Raw genomic sequence first — 15,711 nt, forward strand, 5'->3', positions numbered from 1 at the left:
TGTACTGACAGAGCAAACTCCCAACAGGACTGAATAGAATGCTTTTTAAAGAGTTTGTTCTCTTTACTTTAAAAATAGTTCTTATAGTAAAAATTGTATTACCTAGAAATTGACATAGAAAGCTAGAAGAAGCAGTGTTTCTGATTCTCTTATTATATTGTTTAAGGACCAGAGTGATTAACTGCTGTCAGCACCCTTTGAATAATGTTAGGACATGTAAAACTGCCAAGTTAAAGTTGTTTCTGATGACTTTAACTGAGCCAAATAGTACCTTATGGAAAAAATAAAATCTTTCCCCGATGCTTCATGCAGGTAGGAAGCAGAAAGCTTCAGAAGTCCATGGAGAAAAAGACAGGTATTTTTAACATAGTTTAATTAGTATTATGTGAAGCTAGAATTGATTCTAAAAATAGGTAATTGAAACGTTTTTATTTAATATATTTATCTTAGAAAAGAGTGATAGAAATATAAATCTCAAGTTATCTCTGGGGTAATTCAGAAATAATTTTATTTTTCTCCAGATCAAAGCTCCATTTTCCAAATATTTGAGCAGAAAGTTACAAAACAAAAAAATGTAAGGAATTCTTAGAAAAAAAGCAACCAGTAAGTTAGAAAAACCCCTCTTTCAAGTCCTTTTCTTCTCCTTTTTATCTTTAGATCCTTCCTTTGCCAACTTGTCTAGTTTTTCCTTCTCCAGGGGCAACTTGAGATTTACATTTCTGTGAAAGGTCTTTCTAAATCTGCTTATTCTAAGAAGGTCTTTATTGGCTTGTAGAAATGGATGTATTTTGCAGTATTGTGCTATTATACATAGTTCATTATAATTAAATTCATTTCCTCATTTCTACAATATATGTAGAATAAAACACATTCTACTATAATACTAGGACTTTGCTGGCTGCTTATAACCATATAAATATGGTTTAGAACCTCTGAATATGTATAAATTTATTTTTTAATTTTTAAGAAATAATAATTCAGTTGTTTGCTTTGCTCTTCTTTAGGTATGTTAGAGCGGAAGTTCTGGCTGGCTTTGTCAATGGCCTATTTTTGATCTTCACTGCTTTTTTTATTTTCTCAGAAGGAGTTGAGGTATTGTAAATAATGATTAGACTCACTAAATTACATTTCTATAATGAAAATGTTTATGAACTAAAAATATATGTTACAGAGCTCTTTCACGCTATTAAATATTGAGGACAGTCTCGGGTTAGGTAAATTATGTAAAAGGAACTTATAAAATAGTTGAAAAAATTAAGTATATGTGAAACTACTTGAAATTGAAAACAACTAAATGATAGTGCTTTATAGGCTATGAATGAAGTGTTTACTCTATGAAAAATAAAAGCACAATCCGGGTAGTGAGGTCTGTTGGAAAGAGTTCTTAAAAAGAACCTGAAACAAGATGGGATAGGGAGGGAGACAAACCATAAGTGACTCTTAATCTCATGAAACAAACTGTGGGTTGCTGGGGGGAGGGGGGTTGGGAGAAGGGGGGTAGGGTTATGGACATTGGGGAGGGTATGTGATTTTGGGTAAATTGGAAGGGGAGGTGAACCATGAGAAACTATGGACTCTGAAAAACAATCTGAGGGGTTTGAAGTGGTGGGGGGTGGGAGGTTGGGGTACCAGGTGGTGGGTATTATAGAGGGCACGGCTTGCATGGAGCACTGGGTGTGGTGAAAAAATAATGAATACTGTTTTTCTGAAAATAAATAAATTGGAAAAAAAAAAACCTGAGAGTTTTGCCGGTGAATCTTTAATATTTGGTACAATAAAAAAAAGGAAAGAGAAAATTGAAAGATCAGTGAACTTAAAATGAATGGCAGTATTATTTAAGATACCAAAGAGAGATAGGTTTTAGATGAAATAGTCATGCTTTTAAATATCTGGTTTTTTATTTATTTAAATATTTTAATTAAAAATAGTAATTATTACCTTGTCTACAGTAAGTGAGCACTGTTGTTTTTGTTTTTGTTTTTTCCCTATAAACTGTCTTGGCATATATTTTCAGAATGCTTTTAATTTTGAAAATAATAAATTTTTAAAGAATACTTTTTGTTTTTACCAGTTGATTAATCAGAGATTATATCAATGCTCTTTGTTTGTATTATGTGTTTTCTAGAGAGCATTAGCCCCTCCCGATGTACACCATGAGAGACTGCTTCTTGTTTCAGTTCTTGGGTTTGTGGTAAACCTAGTAGGAATATTTGTTTTCAAGCATGGAGGTCATGGACATTCTCATGGCTCTGGTATGGTGGTTAGAACACTACGTTTCTTCATTTTTCTCTTTTCCCTCATAATTGTCATTTTTGAAAATTGATAAATTTTAAAGTTAAAGCCTATGTTGATTTTTAATGAAAAAAATATAATATGTTAATAGACTTTTATTAATGTCTTCCTGAACCATCAGTCCCCCTTCTCCATGTTCTTTCCTCTGAGTGCCATCTCACGATTACACATGTTCTCAGCTTGGTGTGGATTCTTCCAGAACCCTGCAGCTGATCTGTTTAGTATGACACCATTTATATGAAACCAGCAAATAAACGTAAAAACCACAAAACAAATCTAGTTCCTAAAAATTAGAGTGTATGTAGGTATAATTCATTATACCCTCTGTCTTTGAGATCTTGCTATTTGGTATACATTAGTCTGCCTTCTCTTGTTAACATAAAACTCCATGGTGTGGGATACGATGGCTTTTTTAAATTGGTCTTCCGTATATAGACTTTAAAGTTCTTTCCACATGAAGCATATCCTTGTGAACATGTGCAAGTGTTTTTCGAAAACTGTATTGACCCATTTGGTAGCCATTAGTCACATGTGGCTATTTAAATTTAAATTATGGTTAATTAAATTTAATAAAATTAAAAATTCATTTCTTCAATTACGCTAGTGATGTTTCAAGTGCTCTGGAGCCACATAGGGCTATCATATTGGATAGCAGATGTAGAACATGTCTATCACCACACAAAGTTCTTTGCATTGCAGTGTGCCGGAATATACGTAGAGTTGCTGGAACACAGGAAACACAGTTTTTTAGTTTCAATAGACAATGGCAAATTGCCCTCCAAAATGACTCATCCACATTTACCCCAGCAATGAATGCCAGTACTGATTTCATCCCATTCACATCAAAACCTATTATGGCTTTAACACTGTTTTGTTAACACTTTGATAAAAATGTTATCTCATTTTATTTATTATTTCCCTGATTAGTAGTGAGGTTGAAAATCTTTCTGTGTTTTTAGGCCACTCAAGTTTTTCCTCTCCTAGAATTGTCTGTTTATTTTGCTTGTTTTTCTATGGTCTTCCTGTTAATCCATTTATAATAATTTTTACATATTTTGTATACTAAGCATTTGTTTTTTGTGTTGCAAACATCTTTTCCCAATCTATGGTTTATCTTTAAATTTTTATATAGGGTTTCTTAATTTGGATGTAGTCTTAGTGTTTCTGTCTTACTTTTTTTTCTGGTATGTTTTCTACTTTGTTTGAGAAGTTTCCTATTCCCAAGTCATAAACATATACTCATATTTTAATACTGTTAAAATGTCAGGGTTTTTTCTTCATCCATTTTGTTCCTTCATCTGTATGTAATTTGTTTTCATAATGGGGTGAGTTACGACTTAACTTTGTTTTTTTTTCAGTGTGAATAAGCAGTTTTCCAAGCACCAATTATTAACCTGCCTTTTACCCCATTGAGGTAAAAGAACACTTTTAGCCTATATTAAATTACCTTTCAAAGTTGTTTGGGCTTATCTTGCTCAACTAGTTTTTTCATCAGCTTGTCAAGTTGTATGAAAAATCTTTTGGGGATTTTGACTGGGAATGCATAAAAGAATTTTTATGTCTTTTACTAAATTGTCTTAGCTATTTCGATAAAGATCTTTATTTTTTGGTCAGTTCATTTTTAGGTAATTGAATGTTTTTATTACTATTAGGAGTAAAAACTATTATTCCTGCTTGTCTTATTGAATAACTAGGACCTCTAGCACAGTGTTGATTAGATATACTTGGTGTGTATCCTTGTGTCCCTGAATGATCACCCAAGTAACTTAAAAAAACGCTGATGCCCAGGTTTATCCCAGAACATTTTTGTTAGACTCTGTGGAGGATGCCCCAAACATCAGCATGTTTTAATGCTCTCCAGATGACTTTAATGTGCATTCTTCTTAAGTCAATGAAGAATGCTACTGAAATTTTACCATTTGGTCTGATGTTCATGGTCTGTTTCTAATGAAACTATTTTATCAAGTTAAGGATATTACTTTTTCTTCCTGCATCTAAAGTAATCATTTTTTCTCTTTAGTTAATTTAAAATTTGTAATTACATTGATAGATTTCTTTTAAGAAACTATCCTTAAATTTTATCATTAAAATGTATCCATTTAGGTCTGCATTTAAGTGTGTGATGCATTTTCAGTCAATTTTTATATATGATGTGAAGTATGGGACCAATATCATTTTCTTATATATAGATTTCTGGTTGTCTTAGCACCATTTGTTAAAAAGATTATCCCTCCCCACCCCACTGAATTGTCTTGGCATTCTTGTCAACAATCAGTTGACCATGAATGTGAGAGTTTATTCCGAATTCTCAAGTCTATTTCATTGATCTATATGTTTATCCTTATGCTAGTATTCTACTGTCTTGTTTAATGTACCTTTGAGGTAGGTTTCAAATTGGAACATAGGAGTTATCCAACTTTATTCTTCTTTTTTAAGATAATTTTACCTATTCCTTACTAATTTAAGATTATTTTACTTACATATATTTCCAGATAGGGGCTTTTGGATGGTGCATCTGGCTAAGCATCCAACTCTTGGTTTAGGCTCAGGTGATGATCTCAGTTGGGATCATAAGATCAAGACCCGCGCTCTGCTCGGCACAGAGTCTGCTTAAATTTCTCTCTTCCTCTTCCTCCATTCACTCCCTCTGCTCATTCCCATGTGTGCATGTGTACTCTCTCTCTAAAGTAAATCTTTAAAAAATTTTTTTAAGATCAGCTTACCAATTTCTGCAAAAAAGGGCAGTTGGGATTTTGATAGAAATTGTATCGAATCTGTCGATCAATTTGGAAAGTACTGTCATGTTAGCAATTTTAAGTCTTTTTTTTTTTTAAGTTATTTGTTTATTTATTTATTTGCCAGAGAGGGAGAAATCACAAGTAGGCAGAGAGGCAGGCAGAGAGAGGGGGAAGCAGGCTCCCCGCTGAGCAGAGAGCCCGATGTAGGGCTTGATCCCAGGACCCTGAGATCATGACCTGAGCTAAAGGCAGAGGCTTCACCCACTGGAGCCACCCAGGTGCCCCACAATTCTAAGTCTTCTGATTCATAAACATGGGATGCCTTCCCATTTACTATAGCTTCTTTATTTTCTTTCAACATGTTTTATTATGATTAGTGTACATGTTTCACACTTCTTAACTTTACAGTTAGACTTTTTTTTGTTGTTGCTAATTGTAAATGTGATTGCTTTCTTAATTTCATTTTTTGATTGTTCTTTACTAATGTATAGGGTTACAGTTCATTTTTGGATATTGATCTTGCATCTTGCCACTTTGCTGAAGTTGTTCAATATTCTAATACATTTTTAGTGGATTTTGTAGAATTTTTTGGTATCATGTCATCTGCAAATAGAGATAATTTTACTTTTTCCTTTTGCATATGAATTTTTTTCCTTGCTTAAGTGCCCTGATGAGATGTTTCAGTACAATATTAAAGGGTTTTTTAAAATTTATTTGATAGAGAGAATGCACTCATGCCAGTGGGGGGAGGAGCAGAGGGAGAGGGAGAAAGAGAATCTCCAGCAGACTCCCCCCGAACATGGAGCCCAAGGCAGGGCTCCATCTCATTACCCTGAGATCATGACCTAAGCCGAAACCAAATGTCCTACACTTAACCAACTAAGCCACCCAGGCGCCCTGCTTTGGTACATACATTCAGTACCGTACATTTCAGTAAATAGAAAGTGGTGAGAAAGGATATCCTTATTTTTTTTCCTGACTTTAGGATAAAGTTTTCTTCTTCTTCATTAAATATGATGTTAGCTATGTTAGCCCTGTATTTTTCAGAATTGCCCTTTATCAGATTGAGGGAGTTCATTTCTATTCCTAGTCTACTAGGTTGTTGTCTTTTTTTTTTTTTTTTTTAATCACGAAAGGGTATTGGGTTTTGTCACAACTTTCTCCATTTTTTGAGATGATCAATTTGTTTTTATTCTTTATTCTATTAAGACGACGTATTACATTGCTTGGTTTTGGGGTATTAAACCACCTTTTCACTCTTAGGATAAATTCCATTTGGCCATGGTTTATCTTTTTCATATATTGCTTCATTTGGTTTGCTAGTATTTTGTTGAAAACTTTCGTGTCTATATTCTTAAGGAATTTGGGCCTGTAGTTTTCTTTTGTTGTCTTTGGTTGGTATTGGTATCAGGATAATACTGGTCTTATGTAATGAGTTGGGAAGTGTTCCCTTCTCTTCTGTTTATTTTTTTTAAGGGGGTGGGCAGGGAAGAGTGTGCAGTATTGGTATTTTTTAAATCTTTACAGAGTTCCAAATGAAGTCTTCTGGGCCTGGGCTATCCTTTTTTGAAGTTTTTAAATTATTCTTTTTTTTTTTTTTTTGCTTGTTATATAATTCTATTCACATTTGATTTCTAGGAATGTTCGTTTGTCCATTCCATCTAAATTATTTTATTTGTTTACTTTAGTATGTCTTTTTAAAAAATTCATTTTATTTCCATAAAGTCAGTTGTGAAGTCCTCCTGTCCCAGTTTTAGTAATTTGTACCTTCTGCCATTTTTTTATTGCCTAATTTAGTTAAAGGTTTATCCATTTTTTTTTTCTTTTTTCTTTTTTTTTAAAGAATGCCCCTTTGGTCATAGGGAAATATTTTTCTAAGCACTGCTGAAATATAATTTGTAAGTTTGGTATGTCATGTTTTTTCATTTCATTTTTGCTCATCTCAAAGTATTTTTCAATTTCCCTTGTAATTTCTTATTTAAGAGTTTGTCTTTCATTTTTCTTCGGTCATTGATATCTAATTTAATTCCATTGTGATCAGATGATACAATTTTAGGATTTCAGGTTCTTTTCAGTTTACTGAGTCTTATTTTATGACCTAGTGTTTGATCTGTATGGACAAATATATACTGGAGAAGAGTATGTATTCTGTTGTGTTCTGTAGGTGTCTGTTTAGATCTAATTTGTCCATAGTTGTTCAATCTTCTAGTTTTTTGTTGCTCTTCTGCCTCGTTATCTATTTATTATTAAAAGTAGGTATTGAAGTCTCCAGCTGTTACTATTGAATTGTATATTTTTTCGGTCAGTTATTTTAGGTTTTGGTTCATGCATTTTGAGCTGTGTTGTTCAGTGCAATATGTTTATAATCGTCATATCTTCCGGATAGATTGAACATGTTATTATATATGTTCTTTTTTTCTTAAAGTAATTATTGACTTACAGTTTATTTTGGGTGATATTATGATAACCGTTCCAGCTCTTTTTTTATTTTTTTTAACTGCTTGCATGGTGTATTTCTCTTTCTGTCTTTTTACTTTCAACCTGTTTATTATGTCTTTGACTCTAAAGTATGTCTCCTATAGACAAAATGTAACTGGATCATATTTTTTTAATCCATTCTGACAGTCTCTGTCTTTTGATTGGGAAATTTAAACAATTTATATCTCATGTAATTACTATTAAGGTAGGATTTACATCTGCCATTATAATATTTGTCTTCTTTATCTTCTGTCCTTTTTGTTACTCTATTCCCTGGTTCCTGTTTTTAAGTAGATACTTTTTAGTATACCTTTTAATTCTCTTGTTTCTTTTACTATATATTTTTGAATATTTTCCTAATTGTTGTCCTGGGGATTACAAGTACCATCTTAATTTAAATCAGTTTAGTTCAGATTAATAGTAATTTAGTAATATGCAAAACCTTCGCTCCAATATACTTCCCTATTCACCTCCCTTCTTTGTACTGTTATTATCATACAAATTGCGTGTTTTTATGATGTTCATCAGTACAGTTTTAAAATTATTACTTAATGCATTTGTCTCTCAAAATATACAGGAGAAGAAACAAGTCACAAATTTAAAAATACATTTATCCTCTGTCATAATTACCTTTACCAGTGCTCTTTATTTCTTTGTGTGGATTTTGGTTACTATTTAGTGTTCTTTCATTTCATTTGCAGGTAGTGTTTTCATTTATGTGGTAATATCTTATTTCTCCTTTATTTTGAATGGAGAGAGTTGAATTTAGAATTCTTGGTTGAGTCTTTTTCTAACATTTTGATTTTGTCATCCCACTGGCTTTTGACCTCCATCGTTTTTATGGAGAAGTCACCAGTTAATCTTAGTCAAGTTCTGTTATATATGGTAAATTATTTTTATCTTGGTGTACAGTTTTCAGTGTCTCCTTGACATTCATCAATTTGACTATGATGTTTCTAGGTATGGCTCTGTTTTAGTTTATTCTTTTTGATTTCCCTAAGTTCCTTGAATGTGTAGATTAGTATTTTTTTTTTTTTATCAAAGTTGGGGTGTTTCTAGCCATTGTTCCTTCAGATACTTTTTTCTGTCTCTTACTTCTTTTGGTTTTTGGGGACTCCTTAATGCTTAATTTGGTATACTTGATTTTCCACAGGTCTCTAAGGCTATGCTTATTTTTCTTAATTTTCTTCTTTTCTGGTCCTCAGAGTGGACAGTCTCTATTGATCCATCTTTAGGTTTGCCTAGCTGTAGCTCAGATCTGTTGTTGAGCACTTCTAATAAATATTTTATTTCAGTTATTATATTTCTTTAACTCCAGAATTTTTTGTTTGGTTCTTTTTAAATAATTTCTCTTTATTGATATGCTCTATTTGGTGAGTTATTGTTGTTATATTTTCATTCTTTAGACATGGGTTTCTTTATTTCTTTGAACGTATTTATAATGGCTGATTTAAATAAAGTGTCTAAAATCGGGGTCTCCTTTGGGAACATTTTGTCTTGGTTGCTTTTCTTTTTCTGTGTATGTGGCATATTTTCATTTTTCTTTGCGTGTCTTATAATTTTTGTTGTTGAAAACTGGACATTTTATATCATAATGACACTGGTGTCATTGCCCTCTCCCTTCAAAGTTTGTTATTGCTAATAGTGCTGTTTTTCTTGTTGCATGACTGTCTTGGATTTATTGCTTTCCTACAGTGTATGGCCACTGAATTTTTAGAGCTGACTCTAATATTCGCCACACTGAGAATAGAGGTTTTCCTAAGGAACTGCAAGTTTGAACAAAATACTTAACTGTGCTCTGGAGATGCTGCTTTTAACAGCTTCCAAAGAAGTCAGATCTCTCCATTGTCTACAGTGCTGCTGGCTTTTAGCAACTGTCAGTTGAGCTGGTACAGGAGGTGAAATAGGAATAGCCCCAAGTAAAAATAGCAAAAACCGTCTAGTCTTACGGAAGTTTGATAGTTTCTTCTTGGATGGGTGCTTTTTAGTTTGTTTTCCGGTTTTGGTTAATTACCAGAGTTCTGAACTGGTTAATTTTTAGATGTGCCCCTTATATTTGTCTTGTTTTAGAGAGAGAGCTAATTTGCCAGTATCACCTCTCTGCCATTTTGGAGTTGATCTCTCCCTTATTCATGATTTTCCATATAATGCAACACTGGATTTGGTTTACTGGTATTTAGGATTTTTGTGAATATTAGTGATGTTTTTGAGTTGGGTAACATCTGATCTTTTTCTGTGCTTTGGAATATCTTGTATAAGATGTTTCTTTGGTGGTTTAATACTTTTTAGGTCTGCTATGGACAGAGGATTCAGCATTATTTTGTTTTTGTTTTTTTCTAAAGATTCTACCTGCTATAATGTAATTCTGCTGATCTTTTATCAAATACAGTAGCTTACCTGCCTCTGCCTCAAAGTGACCGTATGCATACATTTTGTTTCATCTTTGATTGTATATATAATAGTACTTCACAAAGTTTTAGCTAAGATTTTTATCTGTGGTCTTCACTGCTTTATCCCCAGTGCCTGGAACAGTACCTATAACATAGTATCTTCCAAATAAGTATTTTCTGAATGAATGAGTAACATTATCTAATCTCTAAATATTTCTGTGTACTTCTCACTTATTTTCATCTCTAGTAAAGTCTACCACTTCCCTCCATATTTCATTTCTTTCCCATATTCCATGGTAGGAACTCAGTCCATTTTAATGAATCTGTAACGCTTTTTACAAGTAAATATTTAATTGAATCTCTTTTTAAAGCTAGTTCTTTTCACTAATGTCAGTATTATTGTAACCATTTTCATAATATGTTTTTACATACTTTCTGTTCTAACTACTTTTTAGGCCATGGACACAGTCATTCCCTTTTTAATGGTGTTCTGGATCAGGCACATGGCCATGGGGATCATTGCCATAGTCACGAATTGAAACATGGTGCTGCACATAGTCATGATCATGCTCATGGGCATGGACACTTTCATTCTCATGGTGAGTACAGCCAAAATATTTTCAAATGGACAGCCTTCCAAATACCCAGAACTTTTGTATAGATTACTCTCTTAGTTGAAAGAGTCTCTTGAAAAGGTTTTGTAATCAATTCTTTCTAATGAATCAGACTAAATGGCTCCCAGGGCTAATTCATGTTTAGTATATAATGAAATTAACTCAGTATAATGCCGTGGATATAGCTTTTTTTCAGTGATTACATTATACTTTGTGCCACTATTTTAAATGAGTATCAGTGAATGAGAAACAATTACATTTTAGCAAATGAAAATTATAATTTTTTGAAGTATGATAAGGCCTTTTGTACTACATATAGGCTTATAAAAATACAATAGGGGTTTTCAGTTTTGCACATTTTCTTTGTCATTTTTGGTAAATATCGCCTGATACTTCCCTTCCACATCTTCTTTATCCATCTATGGATGGAACTTGGGTTGCTTCCATAATTTGGCTACCATAAAAAATGATGCAATAAATAATGGTACATATGTCCTTTCATATTAGTGCTTTTGTATTTTTTGGGTAAATACCCAGTAGTGTGATTACTGGATTATATGGTAGTCCCATTTTTAACTTTTTGAGAAACTGTAAGAAACATACTGTAAAAAAGCCAAGAGTCAAATGCTTAAGCAACTGAGCTACCCAGGTGCCCCTAGAATGGAACTTCTCTGTTACTCTGGAATATATTCAGTGGACTCCAAATAACTTAGTGATTTGAGAACTACTCTCACCCATTCAAAAACTTACAGTTATAAATTTAACAACATTTTGTTTATCTTTGAATTTTTATTTTCATTCCAACATTTTATAATAATAGATTATATTAGGTTAAGTTATTGATTAATCATGTGTTCTACTTCTTGGCAATAAAATGCATATATAAATTTAAATTTTTTATTTCCTAGAAACATAAGATTTAGCATTTAAACACTTATTTTGGATGGAGTTATTGTAGTTATTACTAAAAGTCAATTAAAGTAATTCTTCTTGAAAAATATTGATACATGTATAATCGTAAAAGGCAACATTTTACTTAAAATACATATCTTAGTGAGATAATTTGAGCTCTTTTTTTCCTCAATTAGTGTATGGATAAATTACATTTATCAATATAAAAAGGTTTTGCCAATAATTCTGTTCCTATTTTCTAGCTTTATAATGTAGGTAATAAGAAACCTTAAATAGAAGAAATTGTGTTTATAGCAGTTCCAGTCAATTCTTTGAACACCTTCAGAATTACATTCCAAAAATTACATAGTGATCTGTTATCAAGAATTATTTTTGATGATCTACAGATTGACAGTTTCATTAGAATTCTATTAAAAACAATTAGAAACTGTATTGCTTACAAAGGGATTTTGCTGGTTGGTCAATAGAGTCATTACTTTTGTAGCATTACCACCAATATTTGCAATTGACCCCTTGTTTGTTGCCCTAGAATTTTTTTTATACCTTGAGTAATGCACTGCAGTAAGAATCTAAATAGGTGAAAGGTAGCTTTTTTTTAGCTAAGGGGGAGAAGGGTCAATGGCAAAGAAGAATTTACTTGACCTCAGGGCACATGGAGATCATAGTGACTAGTAAAAGGAAATGCTAGGCTTCAAACACAAGGAAATCTGACTCCAGTGGTTTCTGGGTGCCTCAGTCGGTTAAGCATCTGCCTCCTAGTTTTTTAGGTTGGTTGAGTGTCCCACTCTTAATTTTGACTCTGGTCATGATCTCAGGATAATAGGATTGAGCCCTAAATAGGGTTCCTTGCTCAGTGGGGTGTCTGCTGGAGATTCTTCCTCCATTCCCTTCCCCTCACCCCTCACCCCCTGCATACTCTGTAAAATAAATAAATATTTAAAAAAAGAAAGAAAGAAAGAAAATCTGACTCCAGAATCTTCTCTTTACTGTTATTTCTGCCTCCACTGTTTATTAGCAATCTGAGGATACACAAGTAATAGGGCCATGATTCCATTTTGGGAGACATCATAGTCTCACTGGGAAGTACTGTGAGCTTTATATTTATTGAAATTCTTATTTATTTATTTATTTATTTGTTTGTTTGTTTGTTTAAATTTATTTATTTATTTATTTATTTATTTATAAATTTATAAATTCTACACTGTCAGTTAAACTAGCTGGTTTTTTGTTTGCTTGGTTTAACTGCTCCTATCTCAGTGACCCAAACAGTAAAAGTATATATATTGCTCTTGGGTTAACAGGGTAAAGGATGGTGGGTGTTTCTCATTCAATTCAGGGATCTAGGTTCCTTTCATCCCTGGGATTCTTGACCCTTGGAATCCTTCACTGGATTCCCTATATGTCCCCGGAGATAGGGTACATAGAATATCATGTGGGGCATTTTTATGAGCCTAGAAGTGGTTTACCTGTCATACTTTTTTTAAATTTTATTTATTTATTGGACAGAGAGAGAGAGCACAATCAGGGGGAGTGGCAGGCAGAGGGAGAGGGAGAAGCAGGCTCCCTGCAAACCAGATCCCAGGATCTGGGATCATGACCCGACCCAAAAACAGACATGTAACTGACTGAGATACCCAGGCACCCTACCTGTCATATTTCTTTGCTTAACACTGTTAGATATATAACTTAAGAGGGCATGGGAAATGTAGTTTATTTGTTACCAAAGAAGAAGAAGAAATGGGTGATAAACAAGTAGCCAGTCTCTACCACAGATAACAGATTTTTTTTGGTCCAGAAGGACTTTTCAGATTTTACATAGGTACGTGGAAGTTAATGTTGTTTTATACAACCGTTATATTAGTATAGCAGAATATACCTTTCCACATAATTATGTCAAAAATTACTGTCTTTATCTGGATCTACTACCTTTAGACAAATCTCTTGCCTTGATCAGGAGCTGGATTTTTAGGACAGTTAACCCTTTTGACAATCAGCACGATTTTTTAAGGTGACTGTGTCTTTCTCCCCACCATATGCAGTGCCATATCACTGGGCAACGTCTTCTAGCATTGTTACCGTCTCTTATCAAAGCTGTAGTAAGGCTATGTTAGCTCTTTGGTACTGTGGGCCAAGAACCATGACCCCAGGCAGGCTTTCTGTTAAATATGTTCAGAAAGTTTGTCAGACCTCCTGATGATCTCAATATTGCTGATCTTTTACATCGTTTACCTATGTTTTCTGCTTTGATGTTAAAGCTCATAGTATCTTCAGGGTCAGTATAGGAATTACAGTATTTTTAAATTTTTTCATCATAAAGGTAAAATCGAAAGTATTTTATCTCCTTTCTTTGAAAAGCTTGCCACATCCATCTAGAAGCTGTTGGAAAACTCTTGTTTGCCACAGTCTGGTTACCCTGGGTGCTAACCTGGCTTCATTTCTTGGACTTCTTGTAACTTTTTCAGCAGTAGTTTTGTTTTTTTTCAGTTTACCAGTTGTAAAATTAATGTAGCAAACTGTAATATAAATATGTTATGAATAGCAGGAGACTTTTCACTATGTTCTTAATTTACCATTTTTTACCAGATTGCTTGATATCATAATTTCATAAATATTATGTACCATTGATGCATTTTGAAGTTGCCCATGTCTATCTCCATTAAATTGTTATATTAAATTTAAAAAATAATTTTGTAAGTCTGTTGTGGCTGTATATAGTCATGCATCCTTCATGATATATGTGAATGAAGTGTTCTCTGAATCGGAAAAATTGAATTGGTAATTGAAGATATATTTTAAAATAACTTAACTCTCTACAGATGGTCCCTCCTTAAAAGAAACAGCAGGACCCAGCAGACAGATTTTACAAGGTATGACAAGCAATTTATATATTTCTCAGTTTTATGAAACAAGTTTCATTGTGTAGAGCTATCTGAAATTTTCCTGTAAGAAAAATACATAAAAGTATTTGTGTCTACAGTATTATCTTTCCTTGTAGCTTTTAAAATATATACTATTAGGCATATTAGCCTACATTCTTTTAACTATCACTTGGCTATTTTCATAGATTTAATAAGATAACAGAGGTTAGAAACTATACTGCTTAACTATAAATAATAGTCATGTCCATGACTGTAGTAATATCATAGTATAATATATTTGCCTCCATAGAATTACTAAATGTTTTTTCCAAGTTTAGTATTTAGTGTGTATTTACACTGTGGAAAGATTTAGAGGAAAAAATGAAATGCATTCCAACCTTCACAATGTATAAGACCAAGAGTGAACTCTAATGTAGTTGGATTTGGGGTGATAACGATGCCAGTGTAGTTTTATCCCTTGTAACAAATGTACTACTCTGCTAGGAGATTTTGACAATTTGGAATGTTATGCCCAGGACAGGGATATATGGGAAATCTCTCTACCTTCTGTTCAGTTTTGCTGTGAATGGAAACTTGCTCTAAAAAATTAACTCTGTTATATTAATATTAACTTCTATATAAAATGCAAAGTGAAACCTTTGTTGTTATATCCACTGGCATCAAATGATGATGGCTAAGCAGGAGCTTACATGCCATGTAAAACAGTACATTACAAAATTTTATAAAGCAGAGAAAATTAGTTTTATTTGTGAATTATGACAGTTTTTCTTTTTGTGGTAGGAGCCGATCTTTGGCTCTGAATTTCTGTTTAGACTTCATCATCAAAGTTTCCTAATTCCCAGCTCCCCACCTTCCTGCTTTTAACTTTTGACTTCACTCTGACTCTCTCAATAGCTTGTGATCCAATCCCTAGTGTGCCTATTTTTCTCCACTATTTCTTGATATAGCTCTAGCTTTTCTTTTTTCCCCCCACTATGAATGTGCTCCTCCATACTGAGGAGTTTATTTCAGGAGGCTTAAATGTGTCTTCCAGTCACTAGTTTTCCATTTGCAAAATATATAGAATTGGTTTAGAATAGCATTTGCTGAAATAGCTTGTAATCATGCATATGTAATGCATCTATATCCAATGCTATAAATTAGCTTTGATAATATGAGTTTATTTTTAGTTTTGGAAATCATCACAAGTTGAGAGAAGGGAGGTTAGATTTGCCTTCCTAATTATCTTTTATATAAGCTGTTATGAAAATTACTTTATGTTTTCTGAGTATCCATCAATTTATGGTGGCTGCAGCAGCCCAGTAGGTATCTCAAGGATAGGGAAAAGTGTCTGGCATTCAAAGAGTCCATGTGGATACTCATACATGAAAACTGAGATAAATGAGTTTTTCAGTTATTTGCAGCATCT

The 15,711-nt window shown here is 33.1% G+C and overlaps 1 protein-coding gene across 2 annotated transcripts in view; it reads left to right on the forward strand.

Moving 5' to 3' along the window:
- SLC30A7 (solute carrier family 30 member 7) overlaps positions 1-15,711 on the forward strand; it is an 81,949-nt gene that overhangs the window by 19,109 nt on the left and 47,129 nt on the right. For both annotated transcript variants that reach the window (XM_044238776.1, XM_044238775.1), the window contains exons 4-7: positions 1,005-1,092; positions 2,126-2,252; positions 10,354-10,497; positions 14,241-14,291. In XM_044238776.1, the coding sequence (XP_044094711.1) occupies positions 1,005-1,092; positions 2,126-2,252; positions 10,354-10,497; positions 14,241-14,291 (410 nt within the window). The remainder of the gene's footprint in view (positions 1-1,004; positions 1,093-2,125; positions 2,253-10,353; positions 10,498-14,240; positions 14,292-15,711) is intronic.

The sequence above is a fragment of the Neovison vison genome, chromosome 2 (genome assembly GCF_020171115.1).
Source record: "Neovison vison isolate M4711 chromosome 2, ASM_NN_V1, whole genome shotgun sequence".
Classification (NCBI taxonomy): domain Eukaryota; kingdom Metazoa; phylum Chordata; class Mammalia; order Carnivora; family Mustelidae; genus Neogale; species Neogale vison.